This window comes from Anguilla rostrata, chromosome 3, assembly GCF_018555375.3.
Source record: "Anguilla rostrata isolate EN2019 chromosome 3, ASM1855537v3, whole genome shotgun sequence".
Taxonomy (NCBI): Eukaryota; Metazoa; Chordata; class Actinopteri; order Anguilliformes; family Anguillidae; genus Anguilla; species Anguilla rostrata.
Window position 1 is genome coordinate 41,201,916 of NC_057935.1, and position 14,053 is coordinate 41,215,968.

At 41.2% G+C, this 14,053-nt stretch overlaps 1 protein-coding gene across 2 annotated transcripts in view; it reads right to left on the reverse strand.

The window, feature by feature from the left end:
* Positions 1 to 14,053, reverse strand: part of LOC135250850 (kalirin-like) — a 153,512-nt gene that overhangs the window by 83,265 nt on the left and 56,194 nt on the right. For both annotated transcript variants that reach the window (XM_064327610.1, XM_064327609.1), the window contains exons 7-11: positions 13,417 to 13,608; positions 12,054 to 12,185; positions 8,560 to 8,790; positions 2,990 to 3,112; positions 1,146 to 1,337 (exon numbers count right to left, since the gene is read on the reverse strand). In XM_064327610.1, coding sequence (XP_064183680.1) covers positions 1,146 to 1,337; positions 2,990 to 3,112; positions 8,560 to 8,790; positions 12,054 to 12,185; positions 13,417 to 13,608 — 870 coding nt within the window. The remainder of the gene's footprint in view (positions 1 to 1,145; positions 1,338 to 2,989; positions 3,113 to 8,559; positions 8,791 to 12,053; positions 12,186 to 13,416; positions 13,609 to 14,053) is intronic.

Sequence of the window (14,053 nt, forward strand, 5' to 3'; positions counted from 1 at the left end):
AACAAACTGTCTCACTCCACTTTCGAAACAAACTCACTGCACCTCAGACAAAAACTGCCTCACTCCACTTCAGAAACCTACTGTCTCACTCCACCTCAGACACACTGTCTCACTCCACCTCAGACAAAAACTGCCTCACTCAAACCATCTCACTCCACTTTAGAAACAAACTGTCTCACTCCACCTCACACAAACTGTCTTACTTCACCTCACACAAACTGTCTCACACCACCTCAGGAACAAATAGCCTCACTCCACCTCAAATAAACAAACAAATAAATAAAACAAACTCATTTTTCACTCCATTTCAGATAACTTCTCCATTCTGCCACAAAGTGTGTTCCTGGGGCTCATTTTCAAACCATGCAATGCAAACCATTTTTTCCCTCTTGTTTTCCAAATTGTGCCTCTTTAAACACTGTACTACTGTACATTCAAATCTTAGGCTGAAGCACATGCACCCCTGCACTCTGCAGGCAAGTCACTTTCCACTTCCACAGTACACAGACAGCACTAAAAATAGCCATCACTGATCACAGGAGAAGTGTATCATTGACTGACAATGCGACACACCTGCATTGACACTATAGCCCAGGCCCAAGCCTGCAAACGTAGGGTTACACCCATGCTTGTGGCTATCACCTCACCAACTAAGCCATTTGGGAGAATTTCAAATCCTTTTAAACAAGTTCAGATCAGCTTCAAGCTCCAAAGTTCAAACTGGATGTGCACAAATGACACGTGTATCCTGCAGATAACATTTCAGCAGACCAGCCCCAGGTTTCCTTTTCATTTGCATATCAAAGTCCACCGTAACCGGGCCTTGCACCTCTATGAAGTGCTCTTAGCACTCACATACATCTCTGTACAGCTCTCACATCTGGCAGGGATCAAAGCCTGCTAACCAGAGCGAAGAATCACAGCATCCCACAGTAATCTTGGCGTGATCCTCTTCGAACAACCGTAGTGCAGTCGTTAGCGCCAATTTAGCTGACACTAAACAATCCATAAGACCTCGCTCCAACAGCCAATCCAAACTCCAGCTGACGCGGCGATGAGAGAGGAACCATGAGTGACCTTCCCTGTCCGCAGCCCCCACACGCTGTCTTTCCCTGACACAGGACGCTAACGGGGGAGAGACTTACCTCTTTGGCATGGGTGTGAAAGGCGACGGACATATCCAGCAGCAGTTTCCTCTGCTCCACCCTGCGAACAAAGTCCTGGATCCGCACCTCCAGGTGCCGGGCCGCCTTGTAGATCTCCTCCGGGTCGCACTCCCCAGTCTGGGCCAGCTGCTCGGCTGCCTCCAGGAGCTTGTCGGCGTTGGTGTACGTGTTCTGATCCGCCCCGGGCAAAAGGAAGAGAGAGCCAGGTCACGACTTGCCGCATCACTGTCCAACCACGCTCATTTACCCTGGTCCAGTACAGGATGTCTTTCACAAACACTCGTGTTAAACCCTCAAGAGGAATGCCAGCATACACCAGCAGCAGAGCTACCTGTGCCAGAGCAACAGCCCCAATCCAGGAGAGCAAATTTCAGCACTCACAGAAATGAATGGTCTGCATGGCAATCTCAACATTAACAGACATGAACACCGACAGAAACTAATGGTTTAAAAGGTAGCCACAACTCTGACAGAGACAACTCATTTGCAAGGTAAATGTACCACTAGCTGAGATTACTGGTTTGCGAAGAAATCTCAACACTAATAGTTAATATTAGGTTAATATTATACTGAATTATGGAGTCTGGTCTGAAGCCCAACATACATGGGACACTCATCTTCACTTCAGTCCTTGACATACAAGGTTGCAAAGTTATAAACAATGAATATTAATGAATGATGCAATCGTTAAAGATTGTAGAACATAATTACCGTGAAAGTAATTATTGAGGTAATTTGGCTGATTTACCACAATAATTATGTACTATAAACATTTACTTGTAATTCAACTGAACTGCTGATTCAGTAAAAGTATTCTGCCATGGTATAGGGCAGTAACTGAAAATGACACAGACAATTAATAACAGACAGTTAATAACCTATGAATGCCTGGCCCATTCAACTCTTTCCATGGGTTTTACTTTAGCACCAAACCACACAAGGTGAAATTTCATTGAAATTAAGAGCCTAATTTTGAATAGATGTATAACACAAATGGCACTGCCGGGTCTCAGAGGTTATGCTGTGCATGTAAATGTTTCCAGACTGATTACCTACAACTGTGGCATGGTCTGAATGAAGAAAGCTGGTATTTTACAGTTCCAATAGATATAGACATTGATATAGATATAGATATAGATAGACATAGATATAGATAGTGGAACCATTTTTTTCTTTTGGTCTACAATCATCTGTTCCACATGAATTGCAGCAGCTACTATGAAACCTAAAGGCCTGCATTCGTTAAGCATCTCTGTGAAAATAGGAAACCCATGAGATATAGTTGATTGAACACACATAAGGCCCATGAGCTTGGTGTATGTTTGGGGCATCCACCTTTATCATATCCCTGAGATTCATCCAATCATTGCTGGTGTATTTACTGTAATACTACTGATAAATATAATTAGGATTTAACACATGTAAGGGAAACTAATGACAATTTTTCACAGCGGTGCTATTTAATGATCCTGTTTTACTACTTTTAAGCAGCGGGAGCTGCAAATTTGAAAGGAATTTAAGCCACACAGTTACAGAAGCCATCTCTGCACTGAATATTCATTGAAACACTGAAAAACTACAAGTATGAATTGCTTTCAAATGGAGCTTGACAGTATCACTAAAGCCCCAGTTTTCTCCAAACATGCAGCTGAGGGATTATTAAAACAAAATCTAGAGCCCATCGAGAGAATCAGAAATGAGCTGGGGTAATTCAGAGATGCATCTAATGGACAATTTAAGAGGCACAAATAACATGTGTTTTTTAACATGTGCTGTGCTGTTGTAAATCACCGTGATGACCTTTCTTGCAACGTGGGTCTCACCTGAGCCACCTCCTCGAAGTCGTCGTGACGTTTCTGCAGTGCCCGCGCTCGATGCAGGGACTTTCCCACCCCGGTGTGTTTGCTCAGAAAGGCCTCCCCGTGGTTCTCAATCCAATCCATCACCTGTAGGAGATGCAGACAAATGCACATTAGCGCTGAGTGTGGACCTGTTTATCACCCCTGTACCAGCCTGCACACACACTCTCTCAGTCTGGCACTAAAGGAATAATCTGTCATCACTGTCAGTCTGCCATGTCACATACAGGTAGCGCTCGATCTTTTAGCAGTAGAGATGGCTGGGACAATGCAGCTTTCAGAAGAACCTGTGCATGCAGTACAGGCCAAATGTATGGGAATTCAGTTTTATATATGCATTTATTGGATAACAAAACAAAGGAAAAACTTTTTTTTTTTTAAAACCTACAGTAACACAAAGAGATTACTTTTACTTAAAAGTAATCTTAGATATGACTTTCTTCTGAATAGCCTCCTTTGGCTTTAATTACAATGAAATTAATTATTGAAAGTCTATCCAATCATTTTGCAAAGTGGGAGGTGGAGGGGTGGGAGGGATGTGGAGGTGTAATTAAATTGAGTGAAATCTTATCTACCTCATGTTTAAAAAAAACCCAGGTAGCCTGACACCTTTAGCCTGTAGTGGAAGTTAAATAGGCACTAAAGCTGCAAAAACTATGGCAAAGAAGGAGCTGGGCTAAGATGTAGGCCAAGTAAAAATTGTGGCAAGAAGTGAGAAACTGCAAAGAAGCTTAAGTTTTCCAGGTACAGTGTTAAGTACACACTCACAAGGTTCCAGCTGATGGTCAGTAATGATGATACACTACACAAGTGCAGAAACTGCACATGTGGACAAAGGCATGTTTACTGAACACACCAGGCAGAGGGTTCAGGTGCAGACTGCTTTCCTTTCACTAATGACAGTCCACAGCAATAGTGTCAAATTCATAATCTGTTAATGACACAAATTTGGGACACAACTCAGCTGGCTTCCCACTGTATAGGGAAGGTTGCTCTTCAGGAGCCTGGCTCATATTTTTTCTCTCGGACTGCCATACGTGAACAGCTTCACAGTACCTTGACTATTTGCTTTGGACTTTTCATGCCTTGTGAAATCAATTGGTCAGCTGAGAATCTTATTAAAAAAAACATTTGTCCCCTTCTCTGTGTTGCACAACCCAGCCTGCCACAATAAGTTTCAGAAAAATAACTTTTTTTCTATAAAACATAGTACTGTAACACAAGGTTACCAGAGCTGAACTGAATGCTTGTGATTTTTTCCTTATTTGATAATCTGGGATTTGTTCAGAGATTCACATAGGGGGGTTGGCCTTGGCACTTCCAAAAAAGCCTGAAAATGAACACTGTTGTGATTGGGTGGCAGTGTAGTATAATGGGAATAATGGGACACTGCTGTTGTACCCTTGTGCAAGGTACTTAATCTGCATTGCTTCAGTATACATCCATCTGTATAAATGGATGTAATGTGTAAGTCGCACTGGATAAGGGTGTCTGCTAAATGCCTGTAATGTAATAATGTAATGTGATCAAATATGAGACCAACAGACTTCGGTAAGTTTGTATTGTTGGATGGATCATAGTTTTGGGTCGCATTTTCGAATGGACACTTGTCGGGTTGGATGACAGGGTCTACCAGGGCAGCACGAATATCATAAATGTGACACACCAGCAAACGGTTAAATGTAAAGTTCTGTGAATTTCACAACCCAGATATAAAAGCTCCACTTTGACACCATAGAGGTAATTATCTCTGACAATGAACGAACAGATCTTCAGTCCCAGATTGTTCCATGGTTGCTGTGAAATTTCAGAGACAAAGTGTTTGTCTACTGTGATTTTAAATATGTGGTGAGAGCCTTTCCAAGCAAGAGTTGAACATGCTGTATAGGGGAAGGAGATACAGTACATAGGGTCACACACAAATACAGAACATTTCCCATCCCAGCAATTTAGGTTAAATTCTAAATCATTCTATCTCATTAAGCCAGCATGTAATCAAGCCATTTGGCACTGTTCCCATAGTATCCAGCTTGTTTTACATGCTGACACGCAGTCACTGATGTTCATTTTATGTGGATGGTCCAAGTCCAAAAATTCCTTTTGCTTATTATCCTCTTATGCCTTGTATAAACCAGAATTAAAACAAGAGCATGTTTTCCCCTTTCCTGGCCAGAGGGATGCTTTTAAATTGCAATGTGAGAAATGAAAGGAATGTTCCACTCGGGAGTTCTCCTGCCAAAAATAATGGCTAGAAATGGACCAGAAGTGCTAGGCCTCCCAGCACATCCATAAGATAGGCAATATCATCTTGCACTTCTCATAGATGTCCAAAGATGACAGGCCAGAATATACAGATTCTTCACACACAGGATGATTCCCCACCCCCCTTTCTTATGGCATGTAGCTCATGTGAAATAGAAGTGATCAATACACCTCTGTTTCATATTTAGTTGTGACTCTCTGCATAGTGTTGCACTTACAGTAACGCTAATCTCTAATAAGCTGTGGTTAATGTCTGTAAGGGAAACATGGGGGATAAGGCAAAGCATATCTGGCCATTAGCAAATCAGTGGCATTCAGGAGCAGGTTTGTAGCACAAAGTTAATGTAACAAGGAAAAACAAAAAACTGCCAGGAAAACCTCCGTCTCTGGCTCTCTCAACAGGCACTGGAGTAGATTACAGTACACAGTCTAAAGCTGCCAAATTCATTCCCTTGACCTTTCAACATGTGCAGCTGATATAAATATGCCATGTATTCAATATAAATGCACTTTCCTCTGGATTGGACGTACTGTGTCTCTGTTTAGATGATAACCAACCCTGAGGTGCAGCGCTATGAGGCCTTACCGGTTTACAGCCATATGTAATTATGCAGTGTGTACAAAATGGTCTTATTATCTGGGATGGACATGGACTCTGAGTAGAACCAGAGACAGGCACAGTGTAGTCTCCTATTTAATGAAGTGTTTATCTGCTGCACTGAACCTGCAACCACATACATGATTATGGGTGAATTTTCTGTAATACTTGCCTTTTATTCCTGACACATTAACCATATCTGAATACGAGCTGGATCTACCCTGAATGGATCTGATATTCACACTTGGGGAAGGGGTGCATAACAAATAACCACAGTTATTGCAAAAAAGTGAAACATAACTCTAGTCAGAACACAATGAATAATGGTTCTATGGTTATAAAATCTGTTTACAGGACTACTCTTGTTGTGATCTCACAGATTGCAAGGGTTTGATGACAGTGGGACAGTGGGTTAAGGAGAAGAGGACATGGATTTCATCTAGCTGGGCTGTTTCTGGCAGCCATGAGTCAAGCCCCTGGTTTCACTGAGAAGGTTTGGGTGAGAGTGTGTGATCAGATAAATGTGAGTGGGTGAATGAGCATGAGAGACAAGTGTGAGCTGGTAAGTGAGAGACAGATATGAGGAATTTGAGCCGGTAGGTACAGTAAGTAAATGAGTAAGAAGCAAGTGAGTGGGTAAGTGAGTCAGAGAGAGAGTCCCCACTAGGGGAGCAAAAGCAATGGGACTACTGGCTGCCCAGTTATTTCTTGGCAAGGTTTGTGTCTTTGCATCATTGTAAAATGCACAAGAAAGCTAACAAAAGGTTAGGAATTGTGAATTAATTATGAATTTGTTTTAAATAGTTATTTCATCCACAATAATGTTTTGTTGCCAAATGTATGTCCTGGGGACATTCCATTCTATAACTATTAAAAACATTCACAAACCCTTACAGTAACTATTATGTAAGCTTTTTAGAGTGCATATGAATGTACTATAATTGTATGTGTATGTGGTGTCATAATGCCTGTTCATATAATACATTGTTTTGTTTAGTTTTAACAGCCCATCTAGCATTTGCTCAATATATTGTAGAGATAATATATTGCAGAGCTCCTCATACCAACCAATTCGATAACCATATTTAGCTTAGACAGATAGTTTGTATGTGAGAGAGAAGTGAGAGAGACGGGTGTGAGTGGGTGAGTGAGAGAGACAGACATGAGGGATTTTATCTGGTTAGCAGATGAATGAGTGTGATGGATGTGAGTTGGCTAATGAATGTGCAGGACTTGTAAGGTGTGAGCCAGTGGTTGAGTTTATGAGATGGATGTGAGGTATGCAAGTTAATGAGTGAGGTGTACACTCATTACAGTGGAAAAGAGACAATGGGAATAGAAAGTGAGAGACTGTGGCTCACCTTCAGTTCAAGTAACACCAATGTGCATGTAATATGCAAATGCAAAGGAAGTGCTCAAACACACTCTCACATACACACGTCAAAATATAAACACAGTCACATACACTCGCACACTGGCACACAGAGACTCTAAAATGTATAAGATTACTTGCACTCACACATACTTATACATAAACACAAAAAAGTGTATAGACAGTGGTCATTCTAATGCAAAAGTATTAGACTACCTTTCATTCAAGGTGTGTCCAATATAAACATATAAAATATTATACCTTTTAGTTATTCACAAGATAAACAACAATCCCAGCCCCGTAGGTGGATCCGTGAGTCAGATCTGAGATCTTGATTTGGCACTGGAACTGGGAATTAAACACGAAGCAGCCACAGCAGGCCTGTGCTGATTAAGTCCTCTCCTCTTTCGCCTGGGATTTCACCACAGAGCTAAATACATGGATATCATCCATATTTTTCTTGCAAAGTTCCAGATAGTAATAATAGAGAAAATATTTGAATCATAGGAATGCCCAAACTAATATATATAAAACAAAGCCTGTTCTATGAATATTGCTCCTGTAAATTAAATATCATTAAGTAAAGTAATTTATAAATTGCAATATGTTAAACATGATGGGCAGATGATATGACTTTTTTACATCTTATATCTGACTTACATAACTGAATTTGTATTTCTGAATTGAACTTTGTGGGTTCAGATGAGAAGAAACATGGCATTTCATGTTTTCATGTGAGCATTTCATTTTGCATAGTGAGAGCCAGATATCTGAGCTACTTCAGCTACTCAGTGGCTTTTCTGCTCAAAAAGAAAATATATATATATATAATGAATGCGTAATGGACCATGCCTTCACTACAGAACCTAATACTTCTTAAAACAGTCCCCAAAGTCACACTGAATGGTTGCCATTAATACCTTGAAACTTTAAAAGATTGGAAATGATCCTTTCATATAGCTGTACCTGTTGGTCTGGTTCATGCTGCAGATGTTAGAAGCAAGCTCTGTGCAATCAAGACATTTTCATGCTTGCTGAATGGTGTTCAGTAGATTCAATGGGAATTACCAAATGTAAAAACCATAAGGCCAGAGCACAGTATGAGTTAACCAATTTTTACACCCAGGGTTAGAGCACAGAGAGATACCTGTTTTAAACACATAGGTTTAGTGCGTATGAAGAGTTACCGGTTTCAGATACATAGGGCTAGAGGGTCAGAGTGCAGTGAGAGTTACAGTACCTGCATTTCAGGAATAGGGTCAGAGTGCAGTAGGAGTTTCTGTTTCATACACTGTGAGTTACCTGCTGGACGTCCTGTTGGAACACGCAAAGCTGGAGCCGTTGGTGCAGGCGGACCTTGCGGTGCTGCCAGATGTTCTCCAAGCGTCTCTGGTGGTGCAGGACCTCGTGCACCACGTCCAGGATGCCTTGCACTGCTTTGGAGTAATTGGCGGTGGCCGTGAGAGACTCTGAGTTCTCTGGACCCAGCGGCCTCTGCAGGACATCCAGCAGAGCCTTACCATCCTGGCTGACCTGAGATCAGGATCACAAACCACAGCAGCATGCTGTCAGAGCATGGGATCAGGGCTGTTCATCCTGGACTCGTTATTGATCCATATAATTTCATTAGCCAAGCCTGACTATTTATCAACGTATCTATGAACACTGGTCACACTGCGCACCATTTACATGATTAAGGAAAAATCCATGACTGGACGTTGATAAACACACCAATTATGATTTACTTGTTTGGCCAACAAAGTACCTCTTCCACTGATGAGTGATGATGACAGTCATGGCTGGGCATCCAAAAACTCTTGCTCGGTTACTGTTGTAAATATGCTGTATTTTTGCACTTGCAGTTTTATTCACACACTTATTTATAGGGTACAGGAAAACTTTTACAGCTCCAGGTTAATAGTACACACACTCCAATACATGAAATGCCAGTGAAGGCCACTCTCAGTTGAAATGAAATACACGAGTACAGAAGGGGAATGTTTTGTGTAAGGTATATTTGTGGCATCCATAGCATACTAATCAGTTTCAACACTGTATACCACAAACAGGGCTTCACGGTCTATAAGGTTATTAAACAAGACTTAAAATTATAACAGAAAAATACACATAGCAATTATTTGCAACAAGTTTAAGTTTCTGGAGTTTGTTTCTTTCTATTGTTAAAAAAATGTTTTATATATATGTGTGTATTTTACTAACAAAACTAATAAATATTATCCATAGTTCATAATTAGGGATTCACCTTGTAGTTGGGGGGGGCCCAGGCTCTCTCTCTCTCTCAAGCTGTAAATCTAACCTTATGAACCTTATAATGAGCGACCAGTGAACGTAACAAATGAAGATTTGCTAAGCTGAAGGCACATACCAAGTGATGAGGTTTGAATGATATAAATGTTAAGAGGGATTACCCCTCTGTGGGAACTGACTCCCTTTCTACAGAATAAAGAATACTGATTGTTTACCGTTCCTGCCTCTTAATTTCCCACAGAATCTAACACTATAAAGGAGGTATTTAGAGAGCCATGTTACAACAAAAAAGGGAGAGTGCTTTCCTTCTAGGTCATTCTATTTCTGGTTCATTCCAGGAATAGAATGTTTTTTCCACAGCTTATCCATTCCTTACTAGATGATCCTATAATTCAATCAATATTGTAAATAAAAAATTACACACATTTTTGGAACATCTGTTTATCTATTTTGGCGGCACCACAACACCACGAAAGGTATGCAGCTATGTATGCTGTTTAAATATGTAGAAAAAACATAAGAAACAGGAAAAGTAAAAATAAAAAAAACAGCACTCAGTGAACTACTGCACACAGCACTGATAATCACCAGCATTTAGTGAAACACTACACACAGCACTGAGAATCAAAATGAAAACACCAGAAATAGGTTGTCACAATGAAGAGCTGAACACTCTCTCACTTTCGTGTACACGGTGTTGCAGTGGGGTAGCACTGTCGCCTCACAGCAAGAAGGTCTTGGGTTCGAATTCCGGCCTGGGCCTTTCTGTGTGGAATTTGCATGTTCTCCCAGTGTCTGTGTGGGTTTGCTCTGAGTACTCTGGTTTCCTCCCACAGTTCAAAAGACATGCAGGCAGGCTAATTGGAGACTTTAGATATGAGTGTGTGAATGAACGGTGTGTGCGCCCTGAGATAGATTGGCTAAATGTGTATTCCTGCCTCCAGCACCCCACGTGACCCTGACCAGGATAAGCGGGTATAGATAATGGATATACATCCATTTTGAATGTATGAATTGACATTTTACTAAACACTTTTAATAACAACTTTTACCGGGAATTATTATGAAAACAAGCATGGTGTAAGAAGGATGCAGGAGTAGCAATACTCTCTATAGTAGAGTGGTCATCTCAAACTGTCATACGACAACCTGTTCCATCCCAACCTGAAGACCTACTCTTCAGGAAATACCTTTCCTCCCCTTCTCCATCCTGATTCCCATTCCTCTCTTCCACATCTTCCCCCTCTATCTACCCAAAATATCTCCCCCCCAAAAAATCCTTTCTCTACCTTCCCTTCCACATGTTAATTCTAGTGACAAAGCACCTATCGCTGGGGTGTTATAGCCTGACCATTGCACTCTCATTAAGCGCTACTTGGGATGTTAGTGATTTATGAATCTAGGCCTATTCTTACTCATTGTAAGCCGTTTTGGATTAAAGCATCAGCTAAATGCGTTAAATGTAAATGTTAAGATCTGCTTTCTCACTGTGGCAAAAACAGGCAATTATGTTTTCCAGCCTTGATAAATTGCATATTAAAGGTAATTAGTATGCATCTATCTACGTACCCTCATGATACTTCTTACCTTCTCTAAATCGACAAAACAATGCATTAAGGCTAAACCACAAATTCAGTAACCCCTATATTTACCACTTGTATGCTGCACAGGAGCACCAGTGTGATAAATATGGAAAGGATTTATACTGTGCATGATGACAGTTTTGTGCAAAAGCATACTAAATCCAGCCCTTATTGTTTGTTAGTGTTCTTTGGCAAGACTTAACCATTCACATTTACATATGTTCACATAAATTCTGCAGGAAGTATATCTGATTTAGTGATACATTGCCATAGTTGACAAATTAAAAAATAGCGTTAAAAATTAATTGTCTGGATAAAATGTGCTGTAAAAGAAATAATTAAACTCAAAATGCTCCTTTGAGTACTTTGATTACATGCATTGGTGTGTCAACAATTAAACGTTAAATGAACATGCATGTTAAATAACAGAGATATTTTAAAATTTCTAAATGGTCCCACAGGAAATAAAGATGACTATTATCCTTAAATTTACTATCTATATAATAATTTGTATATTTGCATCCCATATTAATAGCATCCCTTAATATTCCTATACTATGCCGATGTCATAACCCCTGTATAATTATCTCTGCCCTATCCCTGTATTAAACACGAGGAATAAAGATTATCATTATTCCGTTTTAAATATCTGTATTAGTATCCCTACAATATTATCCCTATTTTATGCCTGTATTATAATCCATATCTAATTATCCCAGTATTATCCCACTATTATTAAAACTGAGCAGGGAATAAGATGATAATTATCCCTTTATTAACATCCCTATGCCATTTCCCCTGTACTTTTACCCCCGCATAATCCCAATATTATTAAACCTCATTTGGTGAGATTGACTACTATGGTCAATGTAATTGGTCAGTACAGATGCTAAATGGCGCAAGGTTCCTCATTGGTCAGCTGGTGAATGTGAAAGGCTGCTTCACCTCTGCGTAGGCTTGGGTGACCTGTTCGTACAGTGCCTGGTGGTGATGGATGGCCAGCTCCAGGGCCTGCATCTCAGAAGGCAGCCCACCCTCGGTGCACATCTTGCACCAGACCTCCACCCCAGCCAGGAACTGGAAAAGAGCCAGGAAACCACCCATGAAAGAGACTCAGAACCCCAACGGCAAAAGCTGAGGGAGCGATATCACAGAGCGCTGTGCCATTCTGCTTTCACGAGCATTAGCCACTAATAAGGATCAAGTGCTTTCTGACAGAGTGCAGCCTTTTCCCCCCTGCACCCTGGTCTCAGCTCACTGATGCACCTTTCCGCTCACAGCCACCAAAAATATATCCCACATTGATAAGAACATCCACAGTCACCAGCAAATGGCCTGGCTTCAATGAGTTTAATGCAGACAATCCATTAAAGTTTGAAATGACTTACCATTACCATTACAGGAAACACTCTCTCGAGTGAGAGAGAGAGGTGTTCGAGACCAGATTATTATTTTTGCTCCAATCTTAGACTTGACCTTTTATTCATGTTTCTGACTTAACAGTTACAGTAAAGCAGGCTTCACAGCTTTTAAAAACATTATTTAACCAATCTAAATGCTGGGATTAAGAAATGTCACTGAAGACAGAATGCTGGTATTAATATATAGACAGAACCCTGCAAGAATTAAATATATGTTTCAGGTATTACAGACTCCTATGAATGCAGGATCCAGGAGTTAACTTGAATGCTAAAAGTTTAGAAATGACTGCTCTTGGGCACTAAGGGGTGGCTCGTCCTGTTCAGGCAAGTGCTAGTGAATGAATGGCCCTCACGGTCTGGTATCAAATCTGGACTGTGTCAGTGGTGACTGCAGCCAGCAGCCCCCAGCAATGGGAGGGTTTCAGTTAGCAGGGATGACAGCATTTAATCATATCACTTGCGAATTGCGGCATGATAAGACACAATTGATGTCACATGTCTCATCTCGAATGAGACCACATCCTTGCCTGTGCTGTCTCAAATCGGCAGTGGTGGTTGTGGTGAGCATCGCAGCGTGAGCATGACTGGCCATCCCAAAATGGGACAAAAAAAGGGAAAATAAATGGCTGCTCTCAGAAGTATTATCCATAGTTCAGAGTCATCATATAGGATACACAAATCTGGCCCTCGAAGCCAGTAGTACTGTTGGTTTTTGTTTCTACTTGGTAGTTAATTGATCGATTAATGCCACTGATTGTCCAGAAGTTTAATTAACCTTGTGTCTCAAGTTTAAATCAGTCCAGCAGTACTACTGGCCTTGAGAGCCAGATTTCAGTGTTTCTGACAGGTTATAGAAACAGCGTGAAAGAACAAGTGTAAGCGCCCACCTGCTCAGCCTTCTGGTGGAAGACAGAGGACATGGCGAGGATGGCGCTGCGTTCATCCAGGGCAGCAGCAAAGCTCTTCCACTCCTGGTCCAGCTGGGCGGAGATTTGCTTGATCTGCTGGGAGGCATAGTGGCCCGCCTCAGATAGCCGCGACGCCACCGACATGATCCGGTTGATGTTGACATAGGCGTTCTGAGAGCAAATGGACAGGAAGCACATCACTGCCTCGTAGATAGAGAATACTGTCTATTCCTGTCAGTATTTACGATATTACTGCTCTAACTCACTAAGAATCACATGATTTCTTGTCACATTTTACATATTTTCACTTCGACACTTGGATTCAAAAGGCAGAGTATCATGAAGCATTTTTGAAGAATGAAAAATGAGGGATGTAGTCCACAAATCTTGCCCTTGAACTTCATCTCCCAGCAGCCCTTCTGTGAGACATTATGAGGCTCAGGTACAAACTGTAGACATCATCTGGGTCATCACAACTCTCCTTGTCAGACTGCGAAGGTGCAACATGTGATGTGCCATTTCTTATTGCAATGTAGGACATGTATAAATCAGGTCTGACATGTAAAGCAACAGTGACAGGGGCAGGGGTTCAGCTCCAACTTCATGCCATCTCTCT